A 19,660-nucleotide genomic window follows, 5' to 3' on the forward strand; every position below is an offset into this window, starting at 1 on the left:
CTAATTCCTCCAGCAATTCCTGGAGCCAGTGTATTTACCTCCAAGAAGAGCCTGTTGGTGGCAGAGCCACACACAGTTCATAGTCGCCCTCTCCATGGCTGCCTCACAGCAAATGCCATCAAAAAAAAAAAAAATCTAAGGAGCTTTGCTAAGCTGTCACACTGCACTTGAAAGGGGCTGTTAGCCTTTCTGCTGTGAAGGCTTCCTTCTAGAAAAAAGGCCTCTGCCTAAATCCAGGGATTTTTGCCTAATTCCTACTCCTTTCTTTTGCCTTTATACCCCTCGCTGAGCCTTCTTCCAGTGCCGGAGTCTTAATCGCTGCTCGGGACAGCCGAGCCCGTTGCAGGCAGATCCTCTGGCCAGAGCTGGATGCGTGCAGCGCGCACCAGCCCTGTTCTCCTGAGCAAGGGAAACAGGAATGGAGGTTGACATTACCTCTCACCTGACTCATGTCGAAGAAGCTGTTGCTCCCCCGTGAAGAGCTCCTCGCTGGATCTGAGACTTTGGTGTCCCCCTGCCATGGAGCACATTTCGCTTTGGTGCCATAGTGGAACGAGGCAGTGAGCTGAAGAGCTGCTTGAGCACAAAAAGAAGCTAAAGTTGGGGTGGGGAGGGGGGGAAGTCGATATTTCGCATTTCTCAAAAAGTTAAGACAGTGTTGCTCTTTCAGGGGTAATTATGCTAATTCCTGTGCTTATAAACTTGTCTTTGTCCATGAAAATTGCTTGGAATTTGTAGCAAGCTTTATTTGTAGCAAGCTTTATTTTCCCCAGCCAGCAGAGAGTTTCTTGTTTCTTTTCTTGGCTTCCTTTTCAGATTCCCTTAAAGAGGATAGCCTCCGATGATATTTTACAGTTCTCCTAGGAAGCACTGCTGGCTATGATTCCTTTCACAGCCTTGTCTGAGCATATATGCTACCATAGACCATCTAGATCTGATAGGCACTATGGAGATAACGTTACACCTTTTTGCCGCTGTTAAGTGCTGCTGTGCTGTCTCGTATCCAAGCCGTGCAGCCCCGTGCTCCATTGCAAAGTCTGTCTGCAGCCTGGCTGAGAAACCCGTGCCCAAGTTAAGCTCTTCAATACTCAAAAAAAAAAAACCCCAATCTGTCTTACCTGGACAGGGTGCAAATGAAACTTTGTCGCTCTGTTTTCTTTGTGAGAGAAATCACAGGTCGAGAAAGCCTTACTGACAATCTGGCAAAGGGGAAATGTGGATGTGAGCAGGATTTGGAAACAAGAGCTTTCCCAGAGAGAAGCTCACTTAGAGAGGAAGAAAAATGTCTCAAGTGCATTGGTTTTAGAGAGACTCGAGTGCTGTGGGTCCAAGTCAAGGGAGGATGAAGTAGCTCTGCAAGAGAGGTTTTGGGGATCCTTTGAGACCGACAGATTCATGGTTGTTTTCCTCATCCAAATAAACTGGATTTTAGAGCTGATTTGTATGTAGTTTCTGTGAAAAATGCTTACAGGCATCTCTGCTCCAGGTTCAGTCGCCCGTGGACTCAGCCACAATGTCACCAGTGGAAAGGACAGCTGCGTGGGTTCTCAATAACGGACAGTATGAAGAAGTGGAGGAGGACACAGAGCAGAATCCAGACGAAGTCAAGCATGCTGAGAAGGTAGATTTTATTCTGTATGCAGCGGACTTGAGGGCACTCAGTGAGTCCTGTCCACTCCACTGCCGAATCCAGAACAGAGCAGCTTTCGGGTGCTGCTTTGACAAGAGTCGTGCTTCCAAACACAGATTGTATCGGCATAAGTTGCCGCTCTACATACTGTCACACAGATGTGTAGTACAGTACCTCATACTGTAGATTAACGCACGTACAGGCTGTAGCATGTCAAATGGGTGCAGATTGACATAGCTGAGAATTTGTACATTTACAGGCTGGTATTCGGCACTGATGTGCGTCATGAGTCACACTGCCTAAGTGTACTAGATCCTGCTCAAGTCATTATTTTTTACGACAACACTATAGCTACAGCATACTGCCATTTTTCTATGCATGCAAAACTTTTCAGTGATCATTAAACACCATTTTAAAAAAAATTGCGATTGTTAACCTGACTAAGTGTAGCTTAAGATATGCTAACTGATCGTACAAGGCCCCGTAAATGCAACTCAGTAGTTGCATTCAAATTTTGTCTTGGACTTCACCTGGGGCAAATGCCTGTCATTTAGGTAGTACAGTGTTTCTGGGCTACACAGACGTCCATGTCTGTTTTGTTAAAGCATATTTATTTTCAGGAGTAGATACCAGTTTTCCAAATTCAGTTACGTCTATATGCCGCTATGGTGATGAAATTTAGTAAGAGGTTTGGTGGACAAGAAGCAGGAACATAGGATTATTAGGAAAGGTGAATGAAGCCCAAACTAAGTGGGATGTGTTGAGATTCCTTGCACTATTGCAGAAGTGATTGTCCACAGAGATGGTAAGTAGAAGAACAAGACCTCAGCCAAGTAAAATTCAGGCTCTATATTGTAGTGAATGATTTGCTCTGTCTTCACACGTGGTTTCATGCCTCGATTAGGTCTTGAAGAATAAACTATTTGGGTCCCATACTGGTCCCCTGGGTCCCCAGGACACTTCTACAGTTGAGCACTATTAGCAGCTTCTGTCTGGGAACTGCTTGAGTCTGGAGTAACTGGGGATGTTACCGGTGAGGGCTGAGGAGCCATGTCAGAGCCCTCTACTTAAATTGTGCTGCAGAATGACATCCTGCAGTGGGGGAATAGCTTCATTCTCACTGGGACCCTACGTGCTCCTTGTCTGTGCTTGCCCACAGTTGTTTGCTTGTCATTTCCTTCATATCTATTAATTTATTTCTCATGAAAAAGACAATGCCCTTCTCTGAACAGCAGCAGAAAATTACAATGATCTGATCTCTTCCTTCTCCCTTTGCATCTGATTCTTTCCTTCCACCTGCAGTATGAACAAGAAATAGCGAAGCTGAAGGAGCGCCTGAAGGTGTCAAGTCGCCGGTTGGAGGAGTATGAGCGGCGGCTCCTGGTGCAAGAGCAGCAAATGCAGAAGCTGCTGATGGAGTACAAGTCTAGGCTGGAAGACAGTGAGGAGAGACTGCGCAGGCAACAGGAGGAGAAGGACAGCCAGATGAAAAGTATCATCAGCAGGTGAGGCTTTAGGAAGTTTGGGACTGTGTAGGTCCAGAAGCTCCCCTGGGTCACACGTTCTCTTTGACACTAGAGAAGGTAGTTGCTCCTTGATATCTCTGGACTGATATTATCCTGCCTTAGAGATGAAGAAACTGAGATGCCGGTGTAGAAACTTGCCTCGGATTTCCAGGAGGGTGAAGGAAAAGATGCAGGAATTTTTAACCCTGGTTTCTGTTGTACTTATAACAGGTCTTTTTGCTTTGTTTGGAATCTGTACTCAAGGCAGCAGCTTTTCAGGCAGTTGCATTTTTGGCAATGTCCATTTTGAGAATAACAAGGTTAGGCAATCGGGAGTGTTAGATGGATAGATAAGCTTTTCCGAGCACAGCGGAATTCTTCTCTTGCCAGGACAATCAGAGAAGTGAAATGAACAGGCCAGAGTACCTGAAACACTCTGGAACAGTATTAAACTGTCCTGATTTGTACCTCTTTTTGCTCATCAGACTCATGGCAGTTGAAGAGGAGCTGAAGAAGGATCATGCAGAGATGCAAGCTGTCATCGATGCAAAGCAGAAAATTATTGATGCGCAGGTAAGGAGCTCAGGATCTCCAAACCCCAAGTGTTCTGTGTGTAGAACCCATTATTTTCCCCTATCCTCCTGCCCCGACATTGTTCTCTAGCACCCAAGCCAGCACTGGCCCATGGTGTTGTACGTGTGACTTACTGCCTTCTAGGAGAGAATTGGGTTTTTTAACGGTAAAGACTGTACTGTCAGACACTGGGCTTTGAGGAAGCCTGACAATAAATCACAGGACTGACTGCTTCTCCAAAACATTTTCTTCTCCATGAGATCCCAAGGCGGTAAAGGAATAGTGGTGTATTGTACAGACATTGTTCTGAGTGGGAAGTCTGGAAAAGCTGTACTTCATACCAGCATAGTTTAACGGCCATGTGCATGCATCTCAGCTATGCAAGCTAAAAGCATGGCTTTGAACATTTGAGTCAAGAAAAGAGAATGCTTGCAATGGAGCGTTGCCCTGTATAATGTCCTGCGTGGCATTTCACCCCATCTGACTGTCCACGTCGGTCCTGGAGAAATGCCCGTTTTGCCACAAACCTGTGGTGCTTGCCTCAGTCAACATGTTAGCAGTGGAAAGCGGGACCCAGTGGGCAATGCATGCAGGGGTGTTGTGTGGGATCGTTTCAGCTGTTCTTCTGTGTCTGTGCTGATCGCTGATCCCAGAGAGCAAAGCTTGTACCACAGAACCTGAGACTGGTTTGATATCTGCCTGCTGTGTTATGTTTGTGATACTTGCATTTGGAGGGCATCCTTCCTGCTTCTGGGCTTTTTGGTAGTCCCAACTGTAAACTTTCCTTAATAGATAATCTCAAGATGACCTGTTTGAGGAATGACCCAAGCTATTTCAGAAAGTTGTTTCCCTTCATAAAGAGCTGGGTGGGGGGGAGCCTCAGTTGAACCTTGTTAAAGACGGTACTGGTGTATTAGGACACAGGCAGAAGTGAGCACAAACGGTCACACCCTGGCCATTTTTTTTCCTGTTGAATGGCCAGCGATGATAGAAATGTTTCAGCTCACATGGAACTGTAGGGGAAATACAAAGTAGAAAAAAAAAAAAGTGGTTTTAAAAGCCTGGTAACATTAGGAGCATATTTCTGGCAGATTTCTTTCTGATAGCTTGAAAAGTTCTGGTTTTCCTGCTGCCTCTGCCCGTTTTCCCACAGTTCTTCAGAAAGACTGTTCGTGGAAGTTGGGTTTTTGGATCTGTGCCATCTAATCTGAATAAATCACTTGTGTACAATAATATGGCACTTCCGTTACCTAGAACAAAAAGAAACCCCTGCTGGAATTACAGCATATATAGTTTCTAGCTATTGTGCAAGATGCTCTACAAGGAGACACCAGTGTAGTCACCTTTTCTAGATGCAGCTCAAGATTAAGTCCTTTCTGTGAGGACTTGCACTCAAAATGCAAAGTGGGAGAGTGCAGTGCTAGAGAATGGACTGGCATGTAGTCAGTCACCGTATTTTTTTTTTTTTTAATTTTCTTGGTGCTGGGGGAACAGTACGGCAGCCTCTGGTCTGATCAAGGAGTATGGCAAGTGGCAGCTGGAGTAGAAGTTGAACGTGCTGGGCCATTTTTCATTGATGGACACAGTCGGGGCACCTTGCTGTTCTGTTACACACTGATGGAATGACAGGTCATCCAAAGAGCAGCCTGGTTTTTGAAGGAGATGCTGCCTTTTTCATCTGCCTCAAGAAGGTGAAAGGGGCACTGAGAACCCTCATAAAAAGTGATTTGGGGAGGCAAGGATTTGAGAGATTGTGACTTGAATAAGAAATTTGCCCTTCCCTTTGTTACCTGTCCATGCCAGTAGGCTCTCAGGCTTGCTGTGAGGTTATGGACCAGCAAGGCGGAGGGTGGACCAGTCTCATCCCTCAGAGTGGCAGAGGGGAACTGCTGCTCACTTGTGAAAGCTTCAAACCCTCAGGGCTGGAAAGGGGTGGTCCTTGATTACACTTGGTCGAACGATGCATTATCACCTGCAACAGAAATTGTTGAAAAAAACAGCAGCAAAACAGTGGCATTGGTGATTCTTTTTTGAATCGGACACCTTTTTCTTTTCAAGTGCTGTTAGCTGCTTGGGCAAGCAAGGTCATCAGCGAACCTTAACTGCTTCAGTGTCAACCAGTTCACGGAGGGAGCTTAGTTGTCACTGCCCTTTCATGGGTGCGTGAGCAGCAGAGGAAACCGATGAAAGATTCAGAACAGACACACCAGAGGAGGCCAAATGTTCGCTGGGTTCTGTAGCAATCCCTTTAAGTTGCACTTGGAAGATTTTTCTTAGTCTGTGATTCATTTGGCAAAGGGCTATAGCAGTGGCTAGAAAAGAAAAGGTCTTTTTTTATGTGAGAGGGATGGAGTGGAGTTGGGACCTTGTTTATCACACCTGTTTGAAGGGTTTAAACGGCTGCTAGGGAGCAGCAGCAACTGGGCTTCATGTGCTTAGTTACGTCACCACCAGACGCTTTTCAGGATTTGCTCTTTTGCCCTGTGGTGAGGTGCAGCACCCAGTACCGCGCCAACCCACCAGGACAGCCGCCTTCTCGGGGCACGTGTGTCCTGTGGTTCCAGAGACCGCCTCTGGATCCCCGCCGGAGCAGGGGCTAGGTCTGGCTAAACTCTCTCCTTGGAGCAGCGGAGCTGCAAAGAGTACTGGCCCAGTTGCTATTGCAAGTGACATCTCCGCTGTGTTAAATTACAGGTCATAAATGGGGATGAGATAATTCAAACAGGCAAGTAAACCCAATCAGTTCTCTAGCTGAGCAGTACCCGGTCCTGGCCCAGCGCGCTGCCCTCCTACCCATTCCAGCTCCTCCCACTCCCTGCGCCCAATTCCTGCGTGTTAGAGACACCTTTGCTAAACTGTATTTTCCTCTGAGTGAGACGATGCCTCCACTCACCAAGCGCATGCTGTTAAGATTGATTTTCCCAGCGTAGATTTCCAGCTGTTTTGCAAACTGGCGTAGTGAGTGCTCGTCAGTGCCAGGGAATAACCAGCCTTTACATTTTTAACTCTTTGGAAAGCCATCTTCTTTGGAAAGAAATTTTAATTTTAAATTATATATTCCGGGTGAAATTTAGTTGGAGGAGGAGGAGCTTTAACTTGCTGAAGAACCCATTTCCGCTGAGGCAGCGGTGTTTTGCAGGAGTTATTTCAACATGGGAGGAAAGGCTAAGCCTGTAACTCCTCCGTTGTCCCTTCTCCTTACTTGCGTTGACTGGATCGGGGCAAGTGCTAGAGCAGGCTACAGCCTGCCTCGCTGTTTGTTGATTTCTGATGCCTCCTCCTCCTCCCTCTGCTCTGCTGTGCAGAGCTCGGTCTCTTTGGGGGCTGTCATACAAGCACTGCTTCAGTTCTGCTTTGTTTTTGCACCCTAACACTTACCCCTGGGGGGAAACCCCCGGAGAAACGCAAACGTTACTGGATTACCGATGTACCATGCAGCTGATGTGCTGGGATCAAAATCTCAAGGGGCTGTTGTAGCACGTAGGTCTCCTGAGCAGTGTGTCTCAACTATCCCTTCATGTTTGTGCCTCCTGTGCATCATTTTTCCTTCCATTTTGTTTCTCAGTGGGCTGGACCGGGAAGAGTTCCTGCATGCAGCTTTTTTCATTCAAGTTAAAATAGACATTTTTCCTTCTCAAAGAAAAAAAGCCAATCAGCTGGTAGCACGGAGAACATATTTACCTTTTGCCGTCTCTGTTGCTGCTTTCTGTGACTGCCTTTTTTTTTTTTTTTTTTTGAGGGAAGATGAAAATTGTCATTTCTAATTGTGCCACCAACTTTTTGGCTTGACCCTCCAGTGCTTTCTCCCACTGCAGATATTCTAGCTGTTAGTAGGCTGGGTTTTGTTGAGGGTTTTTTTTTTTTTTAGTTTGGTTTTTTTTTTTTTCATAAATTTGAGTACACATCCTTTAGCTTTCTGCTAAAAAGTGGAGGCTAGCACTTTCTGTGCCACAAGAATCAAAACAGGGATGTGGGGACCCCTGGACTCGACGGAGCCCGGGAGCCCCTCTGAGCTGGAATGGGTCTAGGAGCAGCGTGTTCAGTGTTTGTTCTTTGTGTTCTGTCAATGGCATCTCCCCCTCCACCCACACTGCCCTCTCCCCCTTCACCTCAAATAACCCCTTAGTTGTAGCTTTTGGCTGCTTCTTCTCTATGTTGCTGTTGCACCCTCACTCCTGCTGGTGACTGCAGGCTGCCATTACTGCTTTTTTATTATTTATTTATTTATTTCAAGCATACCATGAATTTATTCTGAGCACACTCCATCCACAATACAGAGACAATGGCCGTTAGATACCACTTGCACATTTCTCTGCCAGATGAAACCTCCACCACTTTTATTTTCTGCTGCCTGTTTCTGTTTTTCTAACATATTTAAAAAAAAAAAAATTAAATTGGCTATTGTTGTTATTAACACCAACATCCCTCACCCCCCCTCCCCCCCACCCCCCATGGCAAAATACTGCATTTCCATCTGCCTCAGCTGGAGGCTGTCTGGATAAAGCCACTGTGACCGGCTCAATTCACCAGTGGAATTTTGACTCACTGTCACCTTCCATCACGCAAAAAGCCCAGGAGGGCCAGACCGGCCCGCGAAAAGACCTTGGCACGCAGGGGCCGCGTTACCCCAAGAAAACAGAAAGAGGCAGACATCCCATCTTCCCAGAGAACGTTAGCCAAGCTGCCTCTGCCTAGAAATCATCCGAAGACACTGTCACGGCCCCGGGTCCTGGAAGTTCCCCATAAAGCAGGCTTGCGGGGCAAAGGCATTTCATTTGTGAAGGAGCTCTGACTTTGCGGGGTGTCTGTTGCAGGAGAAGCGGATCGTGTCCCTGGACTCTGCCAACACGCGGCTGATGAGTGCCCTGACACAGGTGAAGGAGCGCTACAGCATGCAAGTCCGCAATGGCATCTCCCCCACCAATCCCACCAAGCTTTCCATCACGGAGAATGGTGAATTCAAAAACAGCAGCTGCTAACTGGGCAGATGCTGCCGGCCGTCTCCCCAGGAGAAGGGCAAGAGGGAGCAGACTCGAGAAACCTTCAAAATAGCACCCCCTTCCCCTTACAGGTTTACATAATGCTGCTAATAAAACGGAAAAAGAGAAAGAAGAACTCTGAAAGGTGGGCTGTAATTCCCCGCTCAAGGCCAGGAGAACCGGGCTCCCGAGAACAAGTCCTTCCATATCACTGTGTAAATAGAGGGAGCTCTTGGGTCATGTACAGAAAATGCCGATGTAATATACCAAAAGGAAGTGAATACTGTAGATTTTTTTAATTATTGATATTTTTATTATTATTTTTTTTTTCTCTTGTTGAAAGCACTGCAGTCCTTGGAGGAGGAAGAGGGGAGTGTGAGTGCATGTGTGTTGTGGGTGAGAGAGAGAGATGAGCAGTGGGTTACGTTAGACAGCAGCTGGGTCTATCGGGCTGGCTGACACAAGTACACGAGTGGAGTGAAATAGTAGTGAAGTGAATTCTATAAGAAAATTCATCTGCTGGTTTTATTCCCCTCTTCTCTAGCTCTTCTTAAGCCGAATGCAAACTTGATAGCAAACATTTTAGCAAGAAAATTGGCTCTTGCTGGATCCTGTACCTACTTTCAGTAGGACTCCAGCAAAGAATTGTCAGTCTTTTTGAACAAGATGAAAACTTGGAGCAGCAAGCTTCTTTCCTTGCATTTGCACACAGTCAGGATTCCCATCAAACAGGCAGAGGGAATCTGCAGTTTTTCAAGGTAGGATTCTTTCTTTTTTTTTACCCCAGTTCTAATGCAGTTTTATATTTTCTGTTTTGAAAATTTACAGACCTGTAAATACTTTTTTTTAAAAAAAATTTCTATCCGATCCCCACTTTATGCACCACGGAGTGGCACCCTGAATTCGTTCTCTGCGCTCCATCAGGAACAGTCAGGTTAACGCTCTGAGGAAAGGGCTAACCCAAGGGTGCCCGTGCCCAGCAAAGGAGACTTCCGTATGCAAAATTTCCTTTTTTTTCCTAGAGGATTTCTGTAGTTTAACTCTTGTTCAGTTTCACTGTTTCAGCCGTTAGCTTAGCCAGTCTAGTTCCAGTGAAAGATGCTTCTGCACGTTTGTGTTAAAAGCTCTTCCATTTTCCCTGAAATTCGCCTTTCTCTGGATACTTCAGAGGGGTTTTTTTGAAGTTCTGTACACACCAGTTTTTCCTCAAGGAGTTTTGACTAAGCTTTCATCTCCAATTACTTTCAGTTGCATTTCATAGAGGCGTACTTACAGGCTGTATGTGAGTGCGTATATCATTACAAGGTGACCTTCTCATGGAAAATAACAACATTCACAAACTGTAAAAGATTAACAATAAATGACACAGTATTGTCGATTCTCATGATTTCATCAAATGCCACGATATTTAGTCTGGGGTGGGTTTTTTTGGTTTTTTTGGTTTTTTTTAATCCCCAAATTCTACACTCAAGTAATAATGTGTGAATCTTCACTTTCACTTTTTGGTATATGTTTCTAGCCCCCAAATCCTCAAAGTAAATAAAGTTATTGCAACAGGAATTTAAATTTCGAATTCCAGATGTAGACTAATAACAGCGAGCGTGATTAACCGTTCAGACTAGTTATGGAAATTAGAAGTTGGAAAAGTTGACTTCAAAACAAGACAAAACCTGGCGAGGGTGCCTCGGTGTGGGGTGCGTTTAGCAAACAGTTCAGGCTGCAGCTAGGAACAAGTTAATGGGGTGGCTGTGGGGGTACCTGCCTGGAATCGTACGGCCTGTGATACGGAGGAGGTCAGAGATGATGATGCCATCGCCCTCTCTGGCCTTCGTTTCTGAAGCTCTAAAATCCTACTGCGTTAAAAATGTAGGATTTTCTAAGCCAATTTCTTGACCTCCTGAAAGTGACCCGTGTTGCCTTCAAGGTGAAGGACTGGCAATACTGAGAACCCAAGTTCAGTGTTCGTTGTCCAGTTTGTTTGCTCTTTGGAAATGAACCAACCTCACCTCTGTGGGCAAATGCAGCTTGTGACAGAGCGCAGTATGTTGACAGTTCCACCTGACTACTGTGTTACAGCACTGCCGCGCAAAGTCACCACACAAGCGTGTTACATTCCCAGCTGTGCATAAATGCGGAGGCCGCATCTCCTGCTCTGTAGGGCGCATAAGAAAAACGTGTACGAATCTCTCTTAGCAAGGCCTTGGCTGTTAATGTACTACATCTAGAGGAGAGCTGTCTGCAGCAAGATGAGTTTTATATTTAATGCTTAATCCTTTCAGATCAAAGCTTCTCTGGCTGCTCAACTGTGGCTTGGTACTACAGGCCAAGGAGCATCCCTGTCTTGTTCTTGGTGATCCACAGCCAAGTCAGCGCGCTCTGACGCACCTGGGGTTGTGCTCTGCGTGTGCTCACTAGTGGTTTCTCTTCTGTACTTTCCAAACCGTCTTCCAGCTCTGGGACATTGCTGACCTCTGATATTTTCTTCCTCAAACTGTGCCTTTAAGTTCCTTCCTCTTTCCTTCTTCCTTCATGCACCACGGCCGTAGGCAGCCTATCGAGTTTGTATTAATCCCTCTTGTGAGCAGCTCTCTTTTACAAGAAACCTTGTAAAAAAAAAAAAAAAAAAAAAAAAAAAAAAAAAAAAACTTAGGATCCCCTTTTTGTTGAGTGTTTTTGTGCGATCTGCATCTCCCCTCTGCTGTGTACTGTAATTACACAGCTCCATCGTGGGGAATTCGCTCCCAAAAAGTAGCCTTTTCAGATGGGCACGTGCATTGCTCACTTAATAAGCAATGCAAGACGCGAGAGCGAGCGGTCGTAGGAATACACTGACTAGAACAAGGCAGGAGCAGGTAGGTCATTCTGCTAGCGTTAGTCTAGCATTAATTTGGGAAACACATTCCACCAGAGCTCCCCAAGCTTTCTGGTAACCCATCAGAGACCTCCGGCTGAGCTGGAGCTGGAGGTTCGACACTGAAAGACTCCGAGGCGCCCACTTTGGTTTCTGCAGGGAAATGCAATAGGGGCAACATTTCAGCCCTGATTTTTAGAGGGGAAATAACACCTGCCCCCACGTGGATACATTTTGGTGAGGGCTGCCGTGATGTATCGTTCTAATAACGCACCTTCCCCTATGTGTTTCTTAAGCTTTGTAGATTAGCTCGCTCTTCTGCAAGAGTCTGACCCATCCGTGCTGTCCTCGCAGCTTGTTGCTAGGCCGGTGGTTTCTCTTCTATTTCAGTTTCTACCCTAAAGTGCAAAGTGTGCTCCTCTGACTCCCGCTAGAGAGGGGAAGCTGCCTCTTGACCCAAAAAGGGGTGAAGGTTGCAGACTCGCAATGCTGCAAGACTAAAATCGATCAGTTGCACAATGAAAACATTACGTTCCTGAGTTCTGCAGGCAGCTGTCTCTCCTAGTTTATTACCAGGCAGCTTTCTAGAGAAGTTTTAAGCTGCTTCAAGCCAACAATGTGTGAAAATGCCAGCTTCTATTTTGTCCTGTCTGATAAAATTCAAGTGGCACTAAACCACGTGGCAGCCAAAAGGTCTGTCTATTTTGGAGCAAGAGCCCTAACTGGGCCTGATCGCATTTGGTGTAAGACTAGTAGCCAGCAGCAATGAGAGGAGCAATAAACAATGCAAAGTCTGATGATGAGCGTTACAGATGTGAGGTTTTGGTTCATACTTTCAGCAAACGCATCAGGCTGTGTCTGATGCTGTTGCGAGCAACCGCTGCTCTCATTTGGAAACAGCTGAAGTAGCGCAGGAAAAATTTAATAGCCTGTGGGAGTAATACTCGCGTGCTCCTAAAACTGAAACAGAAAAGTTGCCCCATCCTGACATCTCGATCCTCGCTGGCCGCGTTCCTCGATACTGTTCTAGGATGATTCTTCCCAAACCACAAAGCCACCCGGGCTTCCAGGTTCTCCGTAAAACCTCCTGGCCGGTGTGGCGGGGCAGGGAAACGGAGCAGCGTTTTGTAGCGCTGTGTCCCTTTGCCCTGCCACGCGCGTGGTGTCCGCGGAGCCTGTGAGGGAGGAGGGGACCAGGCTGACGAGGGCAGGCGCTGGTGGAGAAGAGAGGGAGCACGGCCTGGGAGTGGCGTCCTGTAACTGCTCGCTCTTTGCAATTCTAGGAATTCAGACCTTTTTTTTCAAGGGAAATAAACAGATGTCACCTCCAGGAATTACCAACTGTTATTTCCCTGGTGTATTAGAAATGGGCAGCTCTGCATAAAAGCACAGATTCATACAGCGACACATTTTGCAATATTCCTCTCCAGTGGAGTAACTCTAAGCAGGGGATCCAGAGGAGCGTGGAAAGGGATGTGTATATTTTCTAGTTAGAGAATATGAGGTGTATCCAGTAATAAATTCTGTATCCATCTAATCAGTCATCCAAGAAATGGGGTTTATTTTATGTCCTTGCAATTGCTTTGGGTTGGCTTAGGCTTTTTTTTTTTTTTTTTACATGATATATAATTATTTCATGTTTTAATGCTGGCTTAAACCCACCGGCTTTTAACTTCATCTGAAAACTCAATGATTGAAGTCCGTCGATTTTACAGCAGTGCCCACGGCACGTGTCAGCAATACTTCCCTGCTGAGGTCACCGCATATGTATGAATTCTGTTTGTGCTCTGCAACAATTCTGTGTCATTCCTGGAGAACGATCCCTGTCCGAGGTGAACCATTACATGTATTTACAGCAGCGCTTACCACGGTCAGCCACAGGTATCCAGCCAAGTGTGACAGAGCAAAAAGGGTTAAATTTAGGCTGATGCTTTTAGGTATTTCCTTCTCCCCAGTAAGTTAACTCCCATGAGGGTGAGCGTGTCATTACAGATCATGCCTGCCAGGAATCCTACCTGTAAAAATAGATTTTTCTGTCTCAAGGGCCTTAATAAGAGTGTTACTACACAGAACTGTTTTACAATGATAGCTCTAAATAATTTATTTTTTATTTCAACAAAGTACACCTTAAAAAGTAATAAACTTGTTTTTCAAGCCGTATTTTTATGCTAGTAGCACTGGACTGTTTGGTCTCTGAGATTCATTTCTGCATTTCATTGCCTGGGTTTGTTCTAAAGAAGATTTATTTTTGTTCTGTGAATAATTTTTGAAGGTTCTTGTAATATGTACAGATATAGATACATTTGAGGTCTTTTATTGATATTCCTACAAAGAATACAAATAAACTTTAACTTTAAACAGTCTGGACTCAGTAAACTGATGCTGATTTAAAATTCTGCTCTTTCTGCGCTCAGGTGGTACTTGTGTTTTGAGGAACTTCAGAGAGGGGAGGGAAACGCGGGCCGTGTGACTTGTGTTTGGGACCGAGGAGCTCCCATTTGACACCTGGAGCTGCCTGGCTTAACCAAGGGGGTCACGGCGGAGCAGAACAGCAGAATTCATTCCTTTCCCTTGTTTCTGTGCCTGGGGAATTTGCTGGAGCGTCTGGCACAGGTCCCAGGGCTGCGTCCCGGAGCTCGGCCACCCCTTGTCGGTGACCTCTGGCGCTTGCTGGGAAACATCTGGCCGTGCGGAGGGAGAGAGCGACGAGCTGTGGAGACACGGAGAATTGCTCCGCTGCTTCTTTTAGGCATGGGATTTTTTGGGTAACAGCAACATCTTTAGTGGGAAAAAGAGAGTTACCTCGTATTAATTAATGTGTTTATTCCTCTCTTGCCGGACCAGCGAATGTGATCAGGCCAGTTTTCTTGTTCGGTCAATTCCTGGTTTACAGATTCTCCTGCGCCAGCCCAAAGCTGCAGCATTTGAGGCACAGACGTGCAGAGGAATATTTATTTACAGGTTCACATAAAATGCTGGATTCTAAGTGATTAATGTTTATTCTTCATATGTGTGTGAAATCCTGTATATCATAAGTGGGAAAACCTTTCATATTGAACTTACTGAATGTAAAATCTATACTCAAGGGGATGTTTTGCTAAAAGTCTTTTTATTTTCATTTCACACGATTATTTTTTTCCCATAGCTTTGAAGCCTGCAAAATACACCCAGCAAACTTTTAGTTGCTGCCGTGAGCCTCCACCCTGGCCCTACACTTTGTTCTGTTCCAGTCCCCTGCGTGTTCTGCCTTGTTCTTGCTTAGGCTGCGAGTTTTCTGTGCCAAGAGTTGTCTCCCTGCGTGTTTGTACAGAACCCAAAACAGCGGGTGCCTGGTGCTTCTGGGCACGAGGGCAGCACAAACCGTGGGTCTGTAAATTCCCACACCCGTGTCCCGTCTGCGCTCAGTGCTCGCCCAGCAGAGTCACCTGCTCCTCTGTGGCCACTGCCATGGGGAGGGGGCAGGCCCAGCCTCCCAGATGTGAACAGGCAGAGGCAGGTGAGAAGAGCAACTGATACTCAAGCGTTCTATCCTGCTGAGGATGTTAAATCCCGCTTTACCTTGAACGTGGTCCTTACTTCCGCTGTGTAAAACCCCTGGATGTGAATGTGCAAATTCTCCTATTTGTAGCCATTCTGGACAAAACGCACCGGGCTCTGGAGCCTGTCCTCATCGTTCTTGCAGTTCACCCGCTCCAGCTGTGAAATTCCTTTGGAGAAGCTCCCCTTCGAGAGTCCTCCTGCCCAAAGGATGCAAGTGTAAAAACTTCAACGATTTCCTATCTGCAGGAATGCGTGCTGCTGCTGTAAGCAGCTGCTGCTTAAATCCATTAGCAGGTGGAATACCAGTTTGCTTATGCTGACATATGAGTCTCATGAGAAGAGAGTCCTTGCTTTTACACTAGAACCCATCTCACGTTGCTGTCCTTCACCTTTCTCCTGGTCCCACAGGTTAAATATCCTCATGTCTCCAGAAGATGTATTAAATTCCTGCATTTTGCTGTGAGAGGTGGATCAAATATCTTCGTTGTAGGCATGAAACCTGGCTACCCGTCGGTACTTGCTGCATGGAGTATGAATACCTTGTCCTTACTCAGCTCTCTGGGAACATGTAATCCTGCTGATGTGACTGGAAACGTGAGTTCTGTGGACCTGAACCCACTTTTCCGTAGAGCTGCATGGCCCAGCTCAGCAGCTGAGCAGCCTTGGCTGAAATAGAAGTTATTATCAATGTTGCAGACTTCGTGGTAGCTGCCAGGAGCAGGGCACTTGGGATAGATGTTCCCCGCACCCTCCAGGTTCTTCCAGCTTTCATGCTATAATACGACCCTAAGGACAGTCACGCTACCAATGGGGAGAGGGGGATCACGAGGAACAGATACGTACTGTCAACACCAGGAGTGAAAGATGATAGACTGGTGATAGAAACTAATGCAGAATGAAATGTGATCTGCACAGATACGAACGACACTTCTCACTCCCTTTTCTCTGCTGTCCAGGCTTCCGCCTGCAGCAGGATGCAGATGTTGAGAGCAGTTCCTGTTTTGCTGGGCAAGGAGGAAGTCCTGCATGCAGTGAGGGAGGAAGGGCTACAGCTAAGTTGCAGGCTGCGTCTACTCACCCCTACCCTTTGTTTCTTCACTCCCTTCACTTAGCTCACGTAAACCAGACAACGTGCGGGTGCCATGCTGGACCCTGCCTGAAACTATCAATTTATGAATTATTGCTGTAAGAGCGGCTGTTCTATTGATGGGAGCTACTTCTTGTACTCGATAATCTGAAACGTCCCTTCCAACCTAGACAATTCTATGATTCAGTTCTATGATCTTACCTCCCAAAGTTAACTACTGCTTTATATTCTCCTGGTCTTCAGAGTCACATTAGATAAAACCTATTTTTAGAATTACGGGCCCAGTGTATTTACAAGCAAATAATGCTAATGAACGTAATCAAACAAATGCGGCATGTGGTATCTTGCAGGGACAGTCCTCCTGGGAGCGCGTGCAATGCCAGTCACTAGAAGGCTCACAGAGGTGGCCGTCTGTGCAAAAATGTTGGCTTTGCATTTGTCGGAGCAAACTAAACTTGTCAGGGGAGGAAGCTGAACCCAGTAAAGCTGTGGTAGATACCTGTCTGGGAGATGGTTGCCTTGAAACAGCCTACCACCCCTGCAAACTCCTGGCTGGAAGCTCAGCATCGGTGCTGCTTCTGATGTTATACCCCTTCTTTGTGTTGGCTGAGGTAGAAGGAAAATTTTCTCTTCTAGAGATGTAGAAGAGAGGAGAGCACATACAATGTGGGTAATGGGAGGGCAAGAGCTCATTAAAGGTTAAAACGCTTCCATGAGCCCCGGGTAAGATGGAGGAGAACAACTGACTATTCCCCACCCAGAAGCAGCGGCACCAGAAGCGGTTTCCATCCAGAGAAGCTGGTTTTGTTTCCGTGAGGAGGTCTGTGTAGAGGTAGCGTGGCTGGGCATTGGGACCAGCCTCTCCTGGTCTGGGACCTGGCATTTGGGAAGGAGGGAAGATAAATTCACTGGCCGCTGTTTTCCCCTTTCTTCCTTAGAGGGCAAGCCTTCCCCGGCGGGGCCACCGGCGCTACCGCGCTGGCCTGGCAGGTGGCCCGAGGGTGACACCCTGTGCGCGCTCAGCAGCTGACTTCTGGGCAGAAAACCGTTTTGCAGAGCCAGCGTTGTCTCTGTAAGGAGGAGTTGTCCTTACCGGGGACACTAACTAGGAATGTCCAGTAAAAACTTACTTTATAAAGGCCTTGAAAAAGTGCTGGGTGGATTTTGGTTCTCCTCACAGTCAGAGAATTTACTTTGGCCTCCAAATCCGCTGAAATGCATGGGAGCGGACATCGCCTTTGGACACGGGGCTTAAGCTCATACCGAGAATGTGTGTCCCTTTTCCCCTTTACCCCAGGTGTGGTTACATGGTCTGGGTTTCACTGTTCAAAGCTTTGCTCTCCAGTAATATCTCCGTGTGCACTAGTTCCTTCAGCACTTTCAAAGGACTCTTTTCAGGACTCGGGACTTCCCTGGTGGGAAGGCGATGAAAGAGGAGGACTGACTGCCCTTTCCCTGTTAAATACCAGAAGCCACTGCAAAATTTTATTTTATATTGTTGGATGTACTGTTGGAATCACTGAAGAACTTTGTCCTGATCAAGACTCTCATAACCGGGATTAAGTGGAGCACCGCCTGTCAAGATTTTTCTCCATCATTGGGAAACTGTGAATGGTAGTTCCCTGCTATGCTATGTGCCTTACTGGGGTGCATTCAGAAAGTCATTGCTACAGCAACCAAGAAGGCTAAAAAAAGCTGATGAAATACACAGCATCTTCTCTGGGGTTGACTGAAGGGCAGAGAGGTTGCTGCTCCCTCGGTAATGTTTTTTTTGTCGGGTTTCCCCCCCTGCCCCCCATGAAAGAAATACATTCCCTGCAGGCAGATTCCAGATTGTGGCCTTGGCCAAATAGGGAGCTTAAAAACAGCAAGTCCATCTGCCCCGACTGCTGACTTGACAACTGTGATGCTGGAATAAGCTGTGTGCCTAAAAGGGAAAGATGGAAAGGCCAAGGAGGCAGGATGCTCCGTCCCTCTCACAGTTCACTACTGCGTGCACAGTAACGGTCTGTTCAGTCACAGCTGACATGGTTTTATGAGACTTCTGCCAATGCGTTGGTGGTCTAACAGCTGCTGGGAAATTTTCCTGAAGGGCTAGACGGGGTTTTTTGCTGTGCTGACTGTCCTCTCGGGAGTCAGCATAGCATCACGGGCGTTAATGCTCCCACCTGTATGCAAAGCATTTCCTCTTCTGGTTAGGGACAGAAGCTGAGTGTTAGCTGGAACGCCTGTGTTAGCCGCTGAAATGTATCGGCACCAGAGGAGACTATGGAGAGCAAGCACCAGTTATCTCAGAGATCAGAAATCCTGGGTAAAAAGAGCCATTCTAAAATTATCTAATCAGCTAAAATTATCTGACCAGCCACTAACTGCTGGGACGCTGAATGCAGATTACAGCCACTCCTAAAAGAAGCTGGGCGGCAGTCCCAGACCTGTCTCGCACTGATGTTTGTGCCATGTCACCCCACTTCAGTGGCTAGCACAGCCGCTGGTCGCTGCCCGCTCAGCCCAGGAGCGGCTGCGATGCTGTGGGTCAGGAAGGAGGTGCACGGGCAGAGCTGGGTGGAAGTCAGATGCCTCCCTCCCAGACGCCGTGCTCTTCGGCTGCTTACCTCTGCAGGGAGAAGCTGCAGTCAGTCGCAGAGATGCTGAGAGGAGGAGCAAAGGAGCCGGGTGAAGAAGGAAGAGCAGTTTGTGGCTGCCCAGAATAGAAATGAGCCGACAGGAACACCTACCCCCCATCACCTGGGGACCCTCACCCTGCCTCCACCAGCAGCTGTGGATAGGACCCTGGCGCCGAGGGTGTCTGTCTGCCCCAGGCAGCAGCTCCTGCGTTCGGAGACAAAAGATCAGAAATGAGACTGTGCCCATAGGGCCACAGAGGTTCGTCTCCATGGTAAGGAGCTTGGCTAGTCCTCGGTTCAACAATACGCAGGCATCTGATTTCAGATGGATTCAGGTATCTTTAGGATCTGAGTATTTGGCTGGTTTCAGTCTCGCTGTTCTGGAGACTAAGACTCGGGCGTTTCCTTGGTGATTTTGCTCTGTGCAGCTTTCCTGTATTCACACCTTTCTCTGCAGTTCACCCAGATGCAGGACTATGCTGATACAGATTTATTGTCTCTAACTGGGACAGGCCTGTGATAGATATGTCATGCTCATGCTCTCCAACAATGCACGCCCTTCCATGTTGGGAAAATAAATGCTACCCCCGCCTCCTCCTGATCCTAAACAATAAAAGCAGCTTTTGCTCCAGATAAGTTGGCTACACTATTTGGCATAAGGTAAAAGGGCTTTTATTGTCCCGCAGTCTTCGGGGCATCAGCAAATCAGTCCTTTGGGTGCTGACTCCACAAACACAAATTGCAGGATGCAATTAAATAGTTTGAATATTTATATCGACAATGAAGTTTTTATACCTTCCAGTGTGACATATGCAGTTGACTTTGGTCAAAGATGGGATGCACCTCATCATAAAGAGCGCATTCTGGTGGA

At 46.8% G+C, this 19,660-nt stretch overlaps 1 protein-coding gene across 12 annotated transcripts in view; it reads left to right on the forward strand.

Annotated features, from left to right (window-relative positions):
* RASAL2 (RAS protein activator like 2) overlaps window positions 1–10,247 on the forward strand; it is a 186,776-nt gene extending 176,529 nt beyond the window's left edge. For 7 of the 12 annotated variants that reach the window (XM_074599510.1, XM_074599512.1, XM_074599515.1 and 4 more), the window contains 5 exons: window positions 1,487–1,621; window positions 2,933–3,135; window positions 3,621–3,708; window positions 6,403–6,433; window positions 8,523–10,247. In XM_074599510.1, the coding sequence (XP_074455611.1) occupies window positions 1,487–1,621; window positions 2,933–3,135; window positions 3,621–3,708; window positions 6,403–6,433; window positions 8,523–8,665 (600 nt within the window). In that variant the 3' untranslated portion in view covers window positions 8,666–10,247. The remainder of the gene's footprint in view (window positions 1–1,486; window positions 1,622–2,932; window positions 3,136–3,620; window positions 3,709–6,402; window positions 6,434–8,522) is intronic. The other 5 variants (XM_074599511.1, XM_074599514.1, XM_074599516.1 and 2 more) reach the window with 1 other exon arrangement.
* The last annotated feature ends 9,413 nt before the right edge of the window (window positions 10,248–19,660 follow it).

The sequence above is a fragment of the Larus michahellis genome, chromosome 8 (genome assembly GCF_964199755.1).
Source record: "Larus michahellis chromosome 8, bLarMic1.1, whole genome shotgun sequence".
NCBI classification, from domain to species: Eukaryota; Metazoa; Chordata; class Aves; order Charadriiformes; family Laridae; genus Larus; species Larus michahellis.